Source organism: Narcine bancroftii, chromosome 13 (assembly GCF_036971445.1).
Source record: "Narcine bancroftii isolate sNarBan1 chromosome 13, sNarBan1.hap1, whole genome shotgun sequence".
Taxonomy (NCBI): domain Eukaryota; kingdom Metazoa; phylum Chordata; class Chondrichthyes; order Torpediniformes; family Narcinidae; genus Narcine; species Narcine bancroftii.
Window position 1 is genome coordinate 42,781,105 of NC_091481.1, and position 17,235 is coordinate 42,798,339.

At 42.5% G+C, this 17,235-nt stretch overlaps 1 protein-coding gene across 1 annotated transcript in view; it reads right to left on the minus strand.

Moving 5' to 3' along the window:
- Positions 1-507: 507 nt before the first annotated feature.
- The window catches only part of LOC138748583 (lamina-associated polypeptide 2, isoforms beta/delta/epsilon/gamma-like), a 97,327-nt gene continuing 80,599 nt past the window's right edge, over positions 508-17,235 (minus strand). The window contains exon 6 of the mRNA XM_069909016.1: positions 508-2,286. Within this exon, the coding sequence (XP_069765117.1) occupies positions 2,022-2,286 (265 nt within the window). The 3' untranslated portion in view covers positions 508-2,021. The remainder of the gene's footprint in view (positions 2,287-17,235) is intronic.

Here is a 17,235-nt window from a genome sequence, read left to right on the forward strand (position 1 = left end):
ATTGTAAACTCTGAGGTACATAAAATATTGACATACTTGTTTTATTGTATTTCAATAGAACCTTCTGCCTCATGATCTCGACCAACAAATGAATGGGAGCATGACACAAATTTATTTTTTCCTAACAAGCCAATTATCTTGATTTGGACCTATCATGATCCAAATAAAACAGATTTCTATGTAACACTTCTGTAAAGTCCATCACCACAAGCTTGCCAACACAGCCGTGTTGATGAGCTAAAAGCAATAGGCTCTTGGTTCCATCTATTGGTGTACAGAGAATGCAGGTTTTAGGGGTCTCAGAATGGTTCCCCTGTAGTAGCTGCTGTTCCATCATGGTATTAGAATTATAGATGGCTCTACAGATAAAGTAACTCTCAAACTTTTTTATGGGCACATTCATTTCTTTTTATTTAAGCAGATGTACTCACTGAGGATGTCACCAAACCAAATTTTGTGATTTACTTTTGGAATAGAGGAGTGCAGCTCAGAAATGAAGACAAATACTTGTATTGATAATCATTTATTCCCTTAGATCACAATAAAACACATTGACATTTCACAACAATCCTACCCTGTAGAAAACTAGCCAAACAAGAAACTTCAATGAAGGGATTCTAGGGCCCTACGCATTGCACAAATAGCTTCAAATCATGTCTGTAACATTGGGTTCTACAGAATAGTTGACTTTTAACCCACATCTCTCATCCTTCAACATAGCCTGACTGGAGAGCACGTTCAGGCACGAGCAGGCTCAGAATTTACAGCACGTTCATCAGAAGAATTCCCAAGTGCATTGGGCCGTAGATTGCAGAAATGAAAAATGTTGTGTACAACTTCCATTAACTATCAATATTCAAGTCATTTTACTTCAGTATGAGCACAGAACATTACCAACACAATAATCTCTAAAAAAGACATTTCAAAAGAATCAAAATTTAAGTCGACATTTTCAACTATAAATGTATTTTTTAAACACAGTAAAGGTAGCAATGAAAAAAACATGCAACATCTCCAAAGTTGTATGCAAAGGCTCATGATATGCAATGATTTCCAAATTTATAAAGCCAATGAACACAAAGTCTACATTATCTAGATCAGTTAATTTTACATGCCTAAAGTACAAAAGATTCATCATTACTAATGACTTCATGTACAATCCTTTTTGCTAACTACCTACTTAAAACTGCTACAAACATGTGGCGTTAGTATTAGTGTATATTTATTACCCTGAATTTGCCAATTGTACCATGATCATTTTGTTTCATTTAAAAAAAAACAGAAGTTCAAATTTAGAAAAATAGTTTTCAAAATGTTGATCAACAACTCGTTGAGATTAGACTTAAAATTACTGATATGTCTGGTGAGATTGCTTCAATGAAGGACGTTAATAAATGTTTGACAGCAGTTGATATGGTTGAAAATAAAATTAAGAATGTAGAAGACAGACTGGATCAAGTTGAAGGAGCCATGGCTGGATGGCAAATTGAAATGAAGAATTTTTTGCAGAAGATGGACTCGTTGGAAAATCAAAGTCGGCGGAATAATAATAAAATAGTGGGGTTACCAGAGGGTTTTGAGGGAACAAATCCTACAAAGTTTTTTAAAGAGTGGACTGTTGAAACTTTTGGTCCAGAGTATTTTCCAAAGGGTTTGGAGTTCGTGCGTTAAGGAAAAAACCATTACTGGGTGAACCATCTTGAGCTGTTTTGGTGAGGTGTCTGAGGTATCAGGATCGTGAAATGATTTTACATCCTGCATTTCTACAGGCTGTACTATCCAATGATAGTACAGAATAGCAAGGTTTTTTTAAAATCAAATGATTCTGATGCAGAGGCCTGAAAAAATCCATTTCTAAAACAGGTCGGCTTTCGGCTTTCCTTCCTACCTCATCAAGAAACATTTTTACGTGATCATTTCCCTCCAGCCATTTCCCAATCTCATCTCTGAAACAACAGAACAGTGGGATTCAGACCTGGATGAGGCCTTATCCATGGTCATGGTTATTGCACTACAGCCCATTACAAAGGAAGATCTGGAATCAGAGGGAATGGATTCCCTTTGTTTGTTTCCATGGCCTGATGCACCAGGAACAGGAAGAACGCCATGATGAGGAGCACCACAATCTGGATCCAGATGGGCACAGAGCATCGGCTTCTACTCTTCTCTGGTTTGACCTGTGTCAGCAGCTGGACTTTTAGTGTAGGCCTCCTTGATAGTACATCCTTGTATGTGAACTCAATTGGCCTCCCAGCAGACCCTCTGATCGGTTTACGACAAGTGACACTGTAAGAAAATCATGTAAAGTGGACTAATGCAATGTTGTAAACTCATCAAAATCTTAAAAATTAAAGCTTCACTATAATAGGTGCTGCTTCACATGGTTGTGTGATGACTCAGTTGGTCCAAATCAACAATCCAATCCATCAGTTCCAACCAGCCAGACTAACCCTGAAATATGGGCATGAGAGTGCAATATTCCAATTCATGATCCTCATTTAATAACTCCCACTAGATAAGCCATGGAAAAATGCTTCTTGACCAAAATAATTTCAACAGAAATGTGTCTGGGCAGCACCAGGCACGGAGTCTTACAGCTGCACTGGAATAGAAAAGGCATCTGAGGAACTGTAGCCAGAGTGGAACAAAAAGGAGAGACGTGGATGAAATGGCCAACCACAAGGACTGAGCGATAACTCAGATTTTAGGAACTATATACAGGGTAAAGAAGGAAAAGATAATTAGCCATTTGGAAAAGCCTGATTACAAACTAAATGCAGCACAAGTTTGTTCTATTGAGAACTCAGGGCTGAGGCCAATGGTGCTTCTATGACTAAATGAGAGGAGTCACTGCCACCTCGATAAATGAATAACTAAAAGCTCCGATAGCTCAGTGGTTAGAGCACTGGTCTTGTAAACTGGGGTGGTGAGTTTGTTCCTCGCTGGGGCCTTGTTTCTGGGAGGGGCCCTGGACAAAGTGGCGAATCTCTGTCTTCCTGACGGTAGACAAAGTTAAAGAGTTTCATGTATGTCACGTTCTAAATGTAGTATCACGTGACAAGAATGGAACCTTCTGGTATGCAGGATAAGTTTCCCAATGCTGCTTGGAGATGTAGTAAACAGCAAAAAGGATGGTAAAGGGACATGGTCTGGTGTAACAGGTAGGCATGTGACAGATGAAATTAAACATGGAAATGATTTCTTTGACCAAAAGCAGGAGACAACATAGGCTAGCCAGTGCATTTTCAAAAGGAATCTAGAAACAGTGACCTGGGGTTGTGTGCCTAAAATCGGAATAGATTATGAATGGGCCATATAAAAATACAGGATCTCAACTTCCATTAATAGAACATTGATCACTACAGTACAGGACAGGCCCTTCGGCCCTCGATGTTGTGCCACCCATATATCCGTAAAAAAAGTACTAATCCCTCCATACCCCATAACCCTCTATTTTATTTTCCTCCATGTGTCTAAGAATCTCTTAAATGCCCCAATATTTCAGCCTCCGCCACCATCCCCAGCAAGGCATTCCAGACACCTACCACTCTCTGTGTCAAAGAAACTTACCCCTGATTCTCCCCTAAACTTCCCTCCCTTCATTTTGTACATATGTCCTCTGGTGTTTGCTATTCCTGGCGTGGAAACAGGCACTGACTGTCCACCCTGTCTATGCCTCTTGTAATCTTGTAGACCTCTATCTAGTCTCCTCTCATCCTTCTACACTCCAAAGAGAAAAGTCCCAGTTCTGCTAACCTTGCCTCATAGAACTTGTTTCCCAATCCAGGAAACACCCTGGTAAATCTCCACTATGCACTCTCCACGGCTTCCACTTCCTTCCTATGATGAGATGACCAGAACTGAATACAATACTTCATGTTTGGTCTCACCAGAGAATGGTAGAGTTGAAACACGACCTCTCTATTCCTGAACTCAATCCCTCATTAATGAAGCCCAACATCCCATACGTTTTCTTAACTATCCTATCAACCTGTGCAGTGACCTTGAGAGATTTGGTCCCCAAGGTCCCTCTGTTCATCCACAATCTTAAGTAACCATTAACCCTATACTCAGCCTTCTGGTTTGTCCTTCCAGAATACATCACCTCACACTTATCCAGATTGAATTCCATCTGCCAACTCTGCATTAATAGAACATTTGACTAAGTAAAAATGTTGAATCTTTATAAAGGCTGTTAGGCCATAGCCAGAGTCAGGTGTCTTATTCTGATCATTGTTCTGGAGGAGTTCTTTCTTCCAAAGTGCATGACCATACAGTTTCCAACATTGTGTAGAGAAGTGGCAAAGGAAATACATTCTCCTAATCTAAGTCCTTCTGCAGCCTCCTTGTTTCCCCAACACCACCTGCTCCTTCACCTACCTTCTTATCATCTGCAAACTTGGCCACAAAGAATTCATTCCATATGCTAAATCAATGATATAGAACATAAAAAGACCCCTGTTGAACACAACGAGGAACTGGCAACCACCAAGAACACGATTCCAGTATTCTGACTCTGCTTCCTGTCAATCAGCCAATTTTCTATCCACACTAGTATGTCTCCTGTATTACCATGGGCAATATTCCAGTATGTTGAGTAGTCAAGAGTCCTCTCCTTGGAGCTAAAAACGTTGAGCTGGAGATAAGAAAGGTGTAAGGCCTTAACAGTTTTATACAGAGTAAAGTGAGGTAAACTTTAGCTGTGGGGTCAAGGATCAAAGAACACAGAATCAAAGTGATTGGCAAAAGATCAAGGGAGATAAAGAAAGATGCTTCTGCAGCAAATAATTATAATGTGAGATGAAATGCCTGAGAGGTGGTTGCAGATTCAACTGTGCCTTTGAAAAGGAAACTGGATGTCAGGGTTTGTAGAAAATTGGAGTGACTGGATGGTTCCATAATGAGCAGTCTCAAACACAATACACCCAACGTTTTCTCTTCTGGTGCGGAAATTCTTTGTTGCTAACTTGTGCATTTAAAAAAAAATAGAATCATCCCAGCTAATGAATATGATACATCTAAATCTTTAAAAAGTCAGTAAGGTATTGTGATTGTCCAAAATATTGGTTAAATATTTAAGAATGAGAACTTGCTAAGTCAAGAGAAAGGAACAGAGGATTAATGGTAGAGCTCCAGGATAAAAATCTCAGATCTTTTCACTGTGTTACTCCAGTCAGTTGTTGCAGGGGTAGTTTCGTAATTTATTTCACACAACTTTTATCCTGTCAAATAAGTACAACCTGACATGTGTATATATGCACGAGCATTCTATTATTTAGGTGATGAGGAAAACAAGATCAAAACAGGTATATTTAGTTGCTTAATCAGGGATCTGGGTGTCATATTCTACATGATCCCCATACAGGTAAATCTGGTAAATCTATTAAATACTAATTGAATGATTTTGCTGACAAACAAACTGTTTTAAAACGTACCAGGGTGTAGGTTAATGGGGTGTAAATTGAGCAGCATGGACTCATGGGCCAAATTGGCCTGTTGCAGTGCTGTACGTCTAATCTTAAAATAAAGTCTGATAATACATGCAAAAGGAAACTTCAGGGCAAGTTCATTTCTGTTACAAATAAATCAAACAGCTTCTGGTGAAACAACCCAGCCAATGTGTAATAAATGCAAACAATTATAAGACCATAAGACATAGAAGCAGAATTAAGCCATTCAGCCCCTCAATTCTGTCCCACCATTTAATCATGACCTGATCCATTTTACCACTCAGACCCTCTGCCTGGCCTTCTCCTCATAACCTTTGATGCCCTGGCTGATCAATAACTCAACAATCTCTGCCTTAAATACACCCAATGACCCGGCCTACACAACCACTTGTGGCAACAAACTCCACAGGTTTACCACCCTCTGGCTGAAGAAATTCCTCTGTATCTCTGTTCTTTGCAGATGCCCTTCAATCCTGAAGTTGTGGCCTCTTGTCTTAGACTCTCCCACCATGGGAAAAGAACCTTTCTACATCTACTCTGTCCACACCTTTAACACGCAAAATGTTTTCATGAAATCCACCCCCCCCCCCCCCCCCGCTCCATTCTCCTAAATTCCAACAAGTTCAGGCCAAGAGACATCAAATATTCCTCACATGATAATCTTTTCATTCCCAGAATCATCTTTTTGAACCTCCTTTCTTATATGAGGAGCCCAAAACTGCTCACAAAACTGTGTGAGGTCTCACCCGTGCCTTATAGAGCTTCAACATCACATCTTTGCTCTTGCATTCTATTCCTCTTGAAACGTACGCCAGCATTCATACATGAAATAGAGATAAGGATGCGGTGCTGCCAGAGCAGCGCTCTGGCACCTCATGGGGTGGCTTCAGCACCTCCTTGTTGCTGTTTCTGATGGGGTCTGGCACCTAAAAAATTAGTACTGCACCCTGGATACAGGAGGATCAGAGCCAGCACCACCAGGCTGAGGAACAGCTTCTTCCCACGGGCAGTGAGAACGCTGAACGACCAAAGAACTGCTCACACTGACCCTTTGAGACTCTCATATGTACAAAACAATATTTATTTATATATGAATACTTGTCCTGCATATGTATAATGTGACTGTATCTTTAGGCTTTTTCAGGTGGATTCTCCGCTAAGAATGCGCCTGAAGAAGCAGAAGCAGCCCTTTAAATTGCAGTTCAGGAGGCAGCTTTGAAAATTGCGGCCAGCCCCCTTCTCCCCACTCCCAAAATCAGACCCTGCCATGGGGAAAGCTTGCGCCGGTCGCCCGACAGTGTGGGGACTGGGAGAGGAGCTGTCAGGCGCTGGCCAGCTGCCTGTCATCTGAATGCAGTCACTTTTAGGCAGCTGCTTTCAGATGGCTGGGGAGGCCACAGTGCTGCGGGGATTATCCCTCTTGGAGGAGGGTTACTAAGCTCACCTTGCAGGCGCTTCCTGCACATTCACGTGGCCGCATTTTGCCAAAATATGCAGCTTTACAAGGGGACAATTGATCACCTGAAAGTACCTTATGTTATGTCTGGTTGTGTGACTGCGTGTTCTGCACCGAGAGAACGCTGTTTCGTTAGGTTATACTTGTACAATCAGATGACAATAAATGAATGACATTGCATTTCCCTTCTTCACCACCATTTACCTACAGGCAATCCTGCACAAAGACTCCCAGGTCCTGTTGCAACTGGGAATTTTCGATTTTCTCCCCATTTAGAAAGGAATCTGTTCATTTATTTCTTCTACCAAGGGCACTGACCGTTCACTTTCCCACATCGTATTTCATTTGTCACTTCTCTGCCCAATTTCTTCATCTGCCCAAGTCCTTCTGCAGCCTCAGTGTTTCCTCTACACCACCTGCTCCTCCATCTTCCTTTATATCATCTGCAAACTTGGCCACAAAGCCATTCATTCCATAATCAAATCATTCATATATAACATAAAACGAAGTGGCCCCAACCCCCGACCCTTTGTGGAACCCCGACCAGCAACTGGCAGTCGATCAGAGCATGATCCCTGTATCCCAACTCTCTGCTTCCTGCCAATCAACCAATGCTCTCCCTACACTAGTATGTTTCCCGTTGTACCACAGGCTCTTATCTTGTTAAGTAGCCTCATGTGTGGCACTTCGTCAAAGGCCTTCTGAAAATCCAAATACATCCACGGCATCTCCCTTATCCAGCCTGTTTGTCACTTCCTCAAAGAATTCCAATGGGTTTGTCAAGCAAGATTTTCCCTTAAGTAAACCCTGCTAGCTTTGCCCTATCCTGTCATGTGCCTCTAAGTTCTCCATAACCTCATCCCTGACATTCGACTCCAACATCTTCCCAACCATCCACATCAGGTTAACCGGATTATAATTTCCTTTCTGCTGCCTCCATCCTTCCCTTCTTGAATAGTGGGGTGACATGTGATTTTCCAGTCCTCTGGGACCGTGCCAGATCTATCGATTCCTGAAAGATCAATACCAGTGCCTCCACAATCTCTACCACAACCTCTGGCAGGTCCTGACGGTACAATCCATCTGGTCCAGGAGACTTGTTCACCCTTAGATCACTCAACTTCCTGACACCTTCTCCCTTGAAATAGTAATTGCATTCACTTCTCTTCCATTTGACATCTGGCACACTGCTACCCTTTGATATTTGGCATCCTGCTAATGTCTTCCACAGTCAAACTGATGCAAAATACACATTTAGTTCCTTTGCCATCTCCTTGTCTCCCATTATTACTTCTCCAGCATCATTTTCTGATGGTCCTAGATCTGCTCCACTCTCACCTCTCTTTTATTCTTTATATACTTGAAAGAAGTTTTTGTATCTTTTTTAATATTACTTCCTAGCATACTTTCATACTTCATCTTTTCCCTCCTTATGAGTTTTAACAAGATTTATTTACATAAGAAATAGGAGCAGGAGTCGGTCATCTGACCCGTCAGTAAGATCTTGGCTGAGCTGATCATTGACTCAACTCCACCTACCTGCCTTTTCCCCATATCCCTTAAATCCTTTTTTATGTAAAAAATTATCTAATTGAATCTGAATTCCACAGATTCTCTACTCTCTGGGAAAAACAGATTTTCCTCATTTCCATCTGAAATCTACTACCCTGAATGCTGAGGCTGCGTCACCTAGTTCTGGTCTCACCTACCAATGAAAACAATTTTCCTGCCTCTATCTTATGAATTAGAGTGAGTATAATTCCAGACTATTTAGTCTCTACTCGTAGGTCAACCCCCTCATCTCCAGAATGAACCTGTTGACCCTCCTCTGGCCTCCAAGGCCAGTATATCCCTCCTCAAGTATGGAGGCCAGAACTGCACACAGTACTCCGGGTGTGGCCTCACCAGTACCGTGTACAGTTGCAGCATGACCTCCCTTCTCTTGAATTCAATTCCTCTAACAATGAAGGCCAACATTCCATTTGCCTTGTTAATAACCTGTGGTACCTGCAACCCAATGTTTTGCGATTCTTGCACAAGCCCTCCCAAGTCCTTCTTCACGACAGCACACTGCAGTTTCTCACCATTAAATAGTAATCTGCTCTTCTATTTTTCCTAACAAAGTGGATGACCTCCCATTTACTAACATTGAACTCCATCTGTTTAAGAAATGAAGGATACTGTAGATGGCAGAGTAACTCTTAAGGGGTTAATGGGATGATATAAAAGTTGCTTGAGAATGGAATGAGACAGGATCTCTGGTCCCAGGTGCCGTTTGCAAAGGAATAGTTGCAGATAACATTCTTTATCTTCTGAGACACTCTGATTGCATTATGTTCTTGTGATTTCCTCCCCCTTTCCTCTATTAACTCATTCTGCTGACTTCACAAACTAACTTGTTTACTTCACTGTATAAATTCGAGCTGTGCAACTGTGTAGTTCAGAGCTGAGCCCTGGCTGTTACAGGGACTGCTCTCTGAGATATCCACTCTAATAAACTCTGGTGTTAGTAGTGAAATTCTTTCTCCCCAACAAATCTGGCGCTGCGAGCAGGATCATATTTGACAGGTGAGCGGGCGATGGCTCTGGCCAAGAATCTAGCTGAAAGGGGGTGAGGCTGGCTCACACACCGAGATCCCCACTTGAGATGGTGAGGTGATTGTAAAGGGGTGAGGCACGCCAAGAACCCAGCTGTAAAGGGGTGAGGCATGCCAAGGCATGCCAAGATGGAGAAGTAAAACCCAGGCAGACAACGCGGACAGAAGAGGCACCGGTACATGCGCTGTAAAGTAAAGGAACTGACCATTGTGTGTATATTGTATAACTGTTAAGATTTAACAGGAGGCCAAGATGGGAAATCGGCAAGGCAAGTATTCCTGGTTGAGCAGATAAGTCTGTTCCCAGGCCATGATAGCGACCCCGATGAAGAGAGTCACTAAAAATCGAGGAAAGGAACAGAGAAGACGCCTCTAACTGGTAGGAGATCCGTTGCAGTCCCCGGGCTCGCCAGCTGACATTGTGATGAGGGAAACGGGGGATTGGAATTACGCTGTCCCGTTTAGTAATAAGTGGTGGGGGTAACAGCGGGAAGATCGGTACTGGTGTAGATGGTGGCATAGGGGGCGTGCTTTCCTTGAACTTTCAGCTGGATGGAGGAGTGTAAAAAGCGAGTCGATGGACTGAATTATTATTATCGATTTTACCGGTCCATTGATGAAGAGAATCTTATTCAGAAGTGACGTCTCAACCCCCATTTGGTGTAATGACGTCCTGACCCCCAATTGAAGTAACCAATGCATCTGCCCCCAGTGCCGTGCCCCCGCCTCCTGCTGACATGGCTGTTGGCCACCTACATCATCTCTTCACCACCTGTCAGAACACTCTCCAATCCCTATCGGTAGTGAACCTTTCTATACGCGCAAGATATGACGAGAAAGGAAAAATGGGCAACTGTACAAGCAGCTACCCGGGACTGACCCTGACCAAGGGACGCACAAGGAGGGATGTACTAGGGACCATACTGGGTGAAGCAGGAACTGGTATAGGGGTGTTGAATTCAGCAGATATTGAAACACTTCAGAACAAGATACAGACTATAGGCAGTGAAGTGGGAAAAGGAATTAGAATTAGAAACATGTGGGGAAAGACAATACGAGTGGGGATAGAGATGGGATATAATTTACAAAGAAAAGTATGGGACCACACGGGAAGTTTTATGAGCCTTGCACACTTACCCATTCGAAAGGAACTTGCACCTGGCAGTTAGTTTCTGTAAATCGAACCATAGTCACTGAGGTAGGGCCCACTTCTGAGGCATAAAAAAAAGATGTGTTTTATTGTTTGCGTGGCACCTTGTGTGTGTTTATTTTTCAGATACAGACCCGAAATGGGAATCAAGTATTTGTCAGTCGAGCAGGGAAAGCTGTTCCTGACCCACCAAAGGAATGAAACAAAGGAATGGACTCCCCAAGGGACCATCAATGAGTAAAAAGACAGTAAGACGAGGTCAATAGGTAAATAAGAGTCGGCGACTGGTCGGTGATCCGATAATACTGCCAGGATCGCCCGCTGATATTGTGATCAAGGAGACTGGGAACTGGAAATGGGCTGTCGCATTTTCCAGTGACTTGTATGGGTGGTCTCAGGGAGAGTGGTTGATAGAGGAAGTTTTAATGTGCAATTAATAAATGACTGGTGGGAAAACACTGACAATGAATGCTCCTGTCTGGGAACCTGATGTCCCTGGTACTGCCCAGGAGGCCACTCTCCTTGATGCCTGGGTGAGGGATTATTCCATTCGCTCGCAGCTGGGAGACAGTGGCGGAGAGTTGGAGATTAAAGTTGAAGGAAAGAAGAAATGGAAAGAGAGGGGAGGGAGTTACCTGAAACTAGGACAATCATCATTCCAATTTCATGTCAAGAGATTTTTAAACCTGTGAGGTCAGTTTGGCTCCAAATTTTAAAAAAATTGGATAAATGAGGATTTTCGAGAATCTGATTTTGGATAATCAGAGCTGTGCTGTAATTAGAGAGAATATTTAATTGGATTAAGCACATTAAGTGTTCCATTTTCATTTCCTCTGTTACAAATTAATCACATTTTACTTGGTTAAATTTAATTATTTATAGAAATACTATAGGCATCGCCTTTTTTGGTAATTAGTTCAATCCAAATAACAGCATGAGAGCACATTGTGGCTGATGTGCCACTGAGAGCAAAAGAGTTGAGATAGTTTCAGTTGAACTGATTTACTAATTCATAATTGCGCGATTTAGAGGCCTTCGCTTCCCAGAGACCTTTGGATCCTGCAGGATGTAAGTGCCAAGGCTTTGCCCTGCACTGAGAGTCACTGTGGATCCACCCATAACTGCTGGAGCCGGTTCACTTGTCACATGGGTGAGCCGCCACAATATCAAACGACCTGGTAAAATGTTCAATTTAGTTTGGACAAATAAAAATGTAATTTGACTAGCCTCTTTCTCATGTCAGAACACTTCATTAACAAAGAATGTATTTATTGAATTTTGATGTAGAAATTTGTGGCTTTAAATTTTTTTTTAAGAGATTTCTAACAAAGTTTAGACTTTATAACCTGATGTAAAGCTCCATTCCTTACTTTGGTTCCAGTGCAGGGCACTACAACTTAAGAATTGCTTCAAACTAATAACACCAAAAGTTTTTAGAATTAAATGTTAACAATGCAATTAAGAGACTAGAATTTAGATGACACTCATAATTTGTGGTCATTTTTTTTACTATGAATATATTATTATAGCTATATTTGCTAAATATGACGTTACCACTGAAAATTACTGTGTAAAAAAGTATGAGGAAATGTTGAAGCCTGATTAATAGAATATGGCATATAATTTGTTAAAAATCTAGGAAATGTGTATCTAATTTTACATTTCATAAACAGCTTTGACTTTCTCAAAATTATTTGTAATTTTCAATGGCAATTTCATTGTCATTCAACTTTTCAACCGAGTTACTGTACAGTTAACAATTGAATAATAGTGCTAATTTTTATTTTTGGGCCTCATTTCCCAGACATTCAGTTTATTGATGGCTAGTCATTCCTACGATCTATTTAAAAATGAAATATTTATTAATGTCTTCATAACCAGATAACTACATTTAGTTACTATTTTTTTTCTAATGCTGGCCTGTAATTAGATTAAAGGGAACAGAAAAATCCTGAGTTTTTTTAAGTGGAGCCTAGCTGGTTGCTAAAATTGGCCCGTGTGGAAAATTACCTGCTCTTACTGGTGCAAATCCCTGTATATGAATGCTGGTGACATCTAGTTTGATAGAGTTTGATGGCTGACTTACAATTATTGCCTCTCACTCGAGGTAAAATAAACTATAAACTATAGAAAGTGGAAACCTGATTTTTTAAAAGAAAAAATGCAAAAAATATTCAGCAAGATGGACAGAATCTCTGAGTGGAGGAGTTAATATTTTGGTTTGACAATCTTTCATAAGTGAATTCACTCTTTTACATGGCCTGATATGTTGTAGTGTTTAGACTTATGACCATGTAGATACAATTCATGCTTGAAGCAAATGGCTGCCCTAATTGCAGCAACCTTTGCAAGGTCATCACCTTGAGACATGAACATTGAAAGTGTTTTCCAGAGGCATTCTGTGACCTCTAATATTATTCACCCAATGGACAAGCACTGCCCCTTACCCCCTGCCAGGCAGGAGATCCTTCTAAATTACAGATCTCGGCCAGTAAGGCAGGTGCTAAATGGAATCTCCGGCAGAAGATCTAAGGGTGCAGAGTCCTGCTAGTCTTCTGGAGAAAATCTCCACCTGGTGCCATCGCTCGCTACAACCCATTTGACACCGGGACATCGGCCAACACTTTCCTCAGGGTTGTTTATGATTTTGTGAACACCTGTACAGTGACACCGAACTGTACCGACTGGCACCGAACTGTACCGACTGGCACCGAACTGTACCGACTGGCACCGAACTGTACCGACTGGCACCGAACTGTACCGACTGGCACCGAACTGTACCGACTGGCACCGAACTGTACCGACTGGCACCGAACTGTACCGACTGGCACCGAACTGTACCGACTGGCACCGAACTGTACCGACTGGCACCGAACTGTACCGACTGGCACCGAACTGTACCGACTGGCACCGAACTGTACCGACTGGCACCGAACTGTACCGACTGGCACCGAACTGTACCGACTGGCACCGAACTGTACCGGCACCGAACTGTACCGGCACCGAACTGTACCGGCACCGAACTGTACCGGCACCGAACTGTACCGGCACCGAACTGTACCGGCACCGAACTGTACCGACACCGAACTGTACCGACACCGAACTGTACCGACACCGAACTGTACCGACACCGAACTGACGACTGACACCGAACTATACTGACACCAGACTGACGACTGACACCGAACTGATGACTGACATAGAACTGTACTGACACCGAACTGACGACTGACACCGAACTGACGACTGACACCGAACTGACGACTGACACCGAACTGACGACGGCAACAAGACAGTTCATCGTGTTTTACGAAAAAAACAGCAAGAGAACAGCTGTTGCTCTGGAAACTATCACTGGACATTCTATCTTTTCAAGCCTTTAACTTTTAAAAAATTGCATGTTTAGCTGTGGATTTTACAATGCATAATGTCTCTAAGCACCCTCAGAGAAACTGAAATTTCTAGATACATAATCGCAGTGTGGATGTAAAGTTACAGTTTGTGAGCTGACCAGTCAATGATCAGGCCATGGTAGGAAACGTTGAATTTGATATTTTGTTTTGCAATGACAGCATCACCCAGAAACTCCCATTAACAGAAAAACACCTCATGGGGTGGGGGCTATGGTTTCTGTCCTGACTCATCCTGGCTATCATTACAGGGATCCAACACAGGCACTTGGGGCACCCGTTGAAAGAGAACGTGAGAAGGAACGGCATCCTGGTCTCAAACGTCAGCCCAGAACAGCAAGCGCCCCAGGTACATCCCAGATGTATACCTGCTAGCCTCACCATGGGGTAGCATGGTGACAAGCATCTGGGCTCTGTGCCTGAGGAGTGCCCAAGCATTGAGGCCAAGGCGTGAGATGCGCAAGCAAAGAGAGGGTTCTGGCACCTGATGGATGACCTTGCACTGCCTGCTCACAGACGTTAGTGGTAAGGGTGCTCGCATTTGCCAGCTAAGCCAGAGAACCCAGGCGTAGGAGTTGGTGGCCAAACAAATTCCTTTTTCTATCCCCCCTCCTGACACTGGGGAGCAGCTCCCACAGCACCCTGCCCATTGGTAGCACAACAACCCTGTTTGGTCAGGGGTGCAGGGGCTGGTGAGGTGTTGTCATTGAATTTGACTATGTGCCTTGTCCAGCATTTGGACGGCACAAGTGAATATATTGACCCACTTGATCAGTATTTTTTTTACATGTTTTGACGTAGCATACATAGTTACTGTCTCATGATTGGCGAGTGGTGTGACTTCCGAGGGGTGGATTGTATTGGGAACCTGGAGGCAGGTAGAAGATTATCGCATTGCCCACTGCCAGCAACTCCTCACTCCCCTTATTAACGATACCCGTTTGGATAGACTGATTAAAGAAAATGAGCAAATCACCCACCTGATGGGAAAATTAGGACAAACCATAAGTCAAACCCTATAAGGAGGGACAGTTGATCTGGGTTGCAGATCAGATCACCCAACTGGCAACCCATCAGCGGTTTGGCACCCTGTTGTTCTTAAGTTTGCCGCCTTTTTGCTACTATTATTTCTGATCATATGCCTGTGAATAGGAGTAAAACGATTGATACGGCAGGTAGAGAAGACTGCAAGAAAGGTTCAGTACAGGTTGCTGAAGGTGACCGAAAGTGCTAGACGGAAAGAGGAGGAAAAGGAAACTATGATTCAGTAAGGTGTAAGGAGGGAACTGTGGAAGAAATTTGCCAAATGGAAGGATACTGTAGATGGCAGAGTAACTCTTAAGGGGTTAATGGGATGATATAAAAGTTGTTTGTGAGAATGGAATGAGACAGGATCTCTGGTCCCGGGTGCTGTTTGTAAAGGAATAGCTCCAGATAACATTCTTTATCTTCTGAGACATTCTGATTGCATTATGTCTGAGACACTGATTGCAATATGTTCTTGTGATTTCCTCCCCCTTTCCTCTAGTAATTCATTCTGCTGACTTCGTAAACTAACTTGTTTACTTCACTGTATTATTCAAGCTGTGCAACTGTGTAGTTCAGAGCTGAACCCTGGTTGTTACAGGGACTGCTCTCCGAGATATCTCGCTCTAATAAACTCTTCCAAAGCGTTACCCTGGTGTTAGTAGTGAAATTTTTTCTCCGCAACACCATTTGCCAGACCTTTGCCCACTCACCTAACTTAACTATATCCTTCTGCAGGCTCTCCACATTCTCTGTACAATTTGCTTTTCCACTCAATTTAGTATCATCCTCAAACTTGGCTACACGACTCTGTCCCCTCTTCTAAATCATCAATATCAATGATGAACAGCTGCAGGCCCCTGGGGCACTCACTTCCCACTGGCTGCCAATCAGAAAAACATCCATTTATCCTGACTCTCTGCCTTCTGTCAGTTAACCAATCCTTAATCCATGCCAATATACTTCCCCCAACTCTATTCATTTGTATCTTATTGATGTCTCTTGTGCAGCACCTTATCAAACACCTTCCTGAAATCCAAATATACATCATCAACCTGTTCCCCTTATCTACCGCACCCATTATATCCTCAAAGAACTCCAGCAAGTTTGTCAGACAAGACCTGCCCTTTCTGAATTCACTGCTGCGTCTGCCTGATGGTACCCCTTTGTTTTACTATTTCATCCTTAATGATAGGTTCAAGCATTTTCCTGACTAGCCAATAGTTACCTGTCTTCTGCCTACATCCATTTTTAAAAAGTAGCATGACATTTGCTATCTTCCAATCTGCTGGGACCTGCCCAGAATCCAGAGATTTTTGGTAATTGACTACCAACGTATCGACTGTAACTCCCACCATATCCCTCAGTACCCTGGGATGGATCCCATCAGGACCAGGGGATTTGTCCACTTCCAGTCCCATTAGTTTGCTCATCACTCTCTCTTTTGTAACAATTATTTTATTGAGGGCCTCACCTCCCTTCACATCCCTATCAGCATTCTTTGGCATGTTGGACGTGTCTTCCAATGTGAAGACTGATACAAAATATCTGTTCAATGCCTCATTACTCAATATCAATCTCCCAAGGGACCTGTGTTCACTCTAGACACCCTTCTTCCATTTTATATATTTAAAACATTTCTTGCTCAATCTTTCCTTGTATCCCAGATGCTGAAACCCAGGCAACATTTTTAAAAATCTTCTCTGCACTCTCTCTATCTTGTTAATATCCTTCCTATAAATTGGTGACCAGAAATGCACACAGTACTCTAAATTTGGCCTCACCAATGCCTTGTATAGCTTAATCATTACTTCCCAATTCCTATATTCTATGCACTGATTTATATAGGCAAGCATACTAAAGGCCTTCTTCACCACCCTATCCACATGCGCTCCTACCTTCAGGGAACAATGCACCGTTATTCCTAGATCTTTCTGCTCCACTGCATTCTTCAACACCCTCCCATTTACCATATATGTCTTGCTTTGATTATTCTTTCCAAAATGAAGCACCAAACACTTATCAGCATTAAACTCCATCTGTCATCTTTCTGCCCACTCCTCTAAGAGGTTTAAATCCCTCTGTAATCTTTGAAAACCCTCTTCATCATCCACAATTCCCCCTATTTTAGTATCATCTGCATATT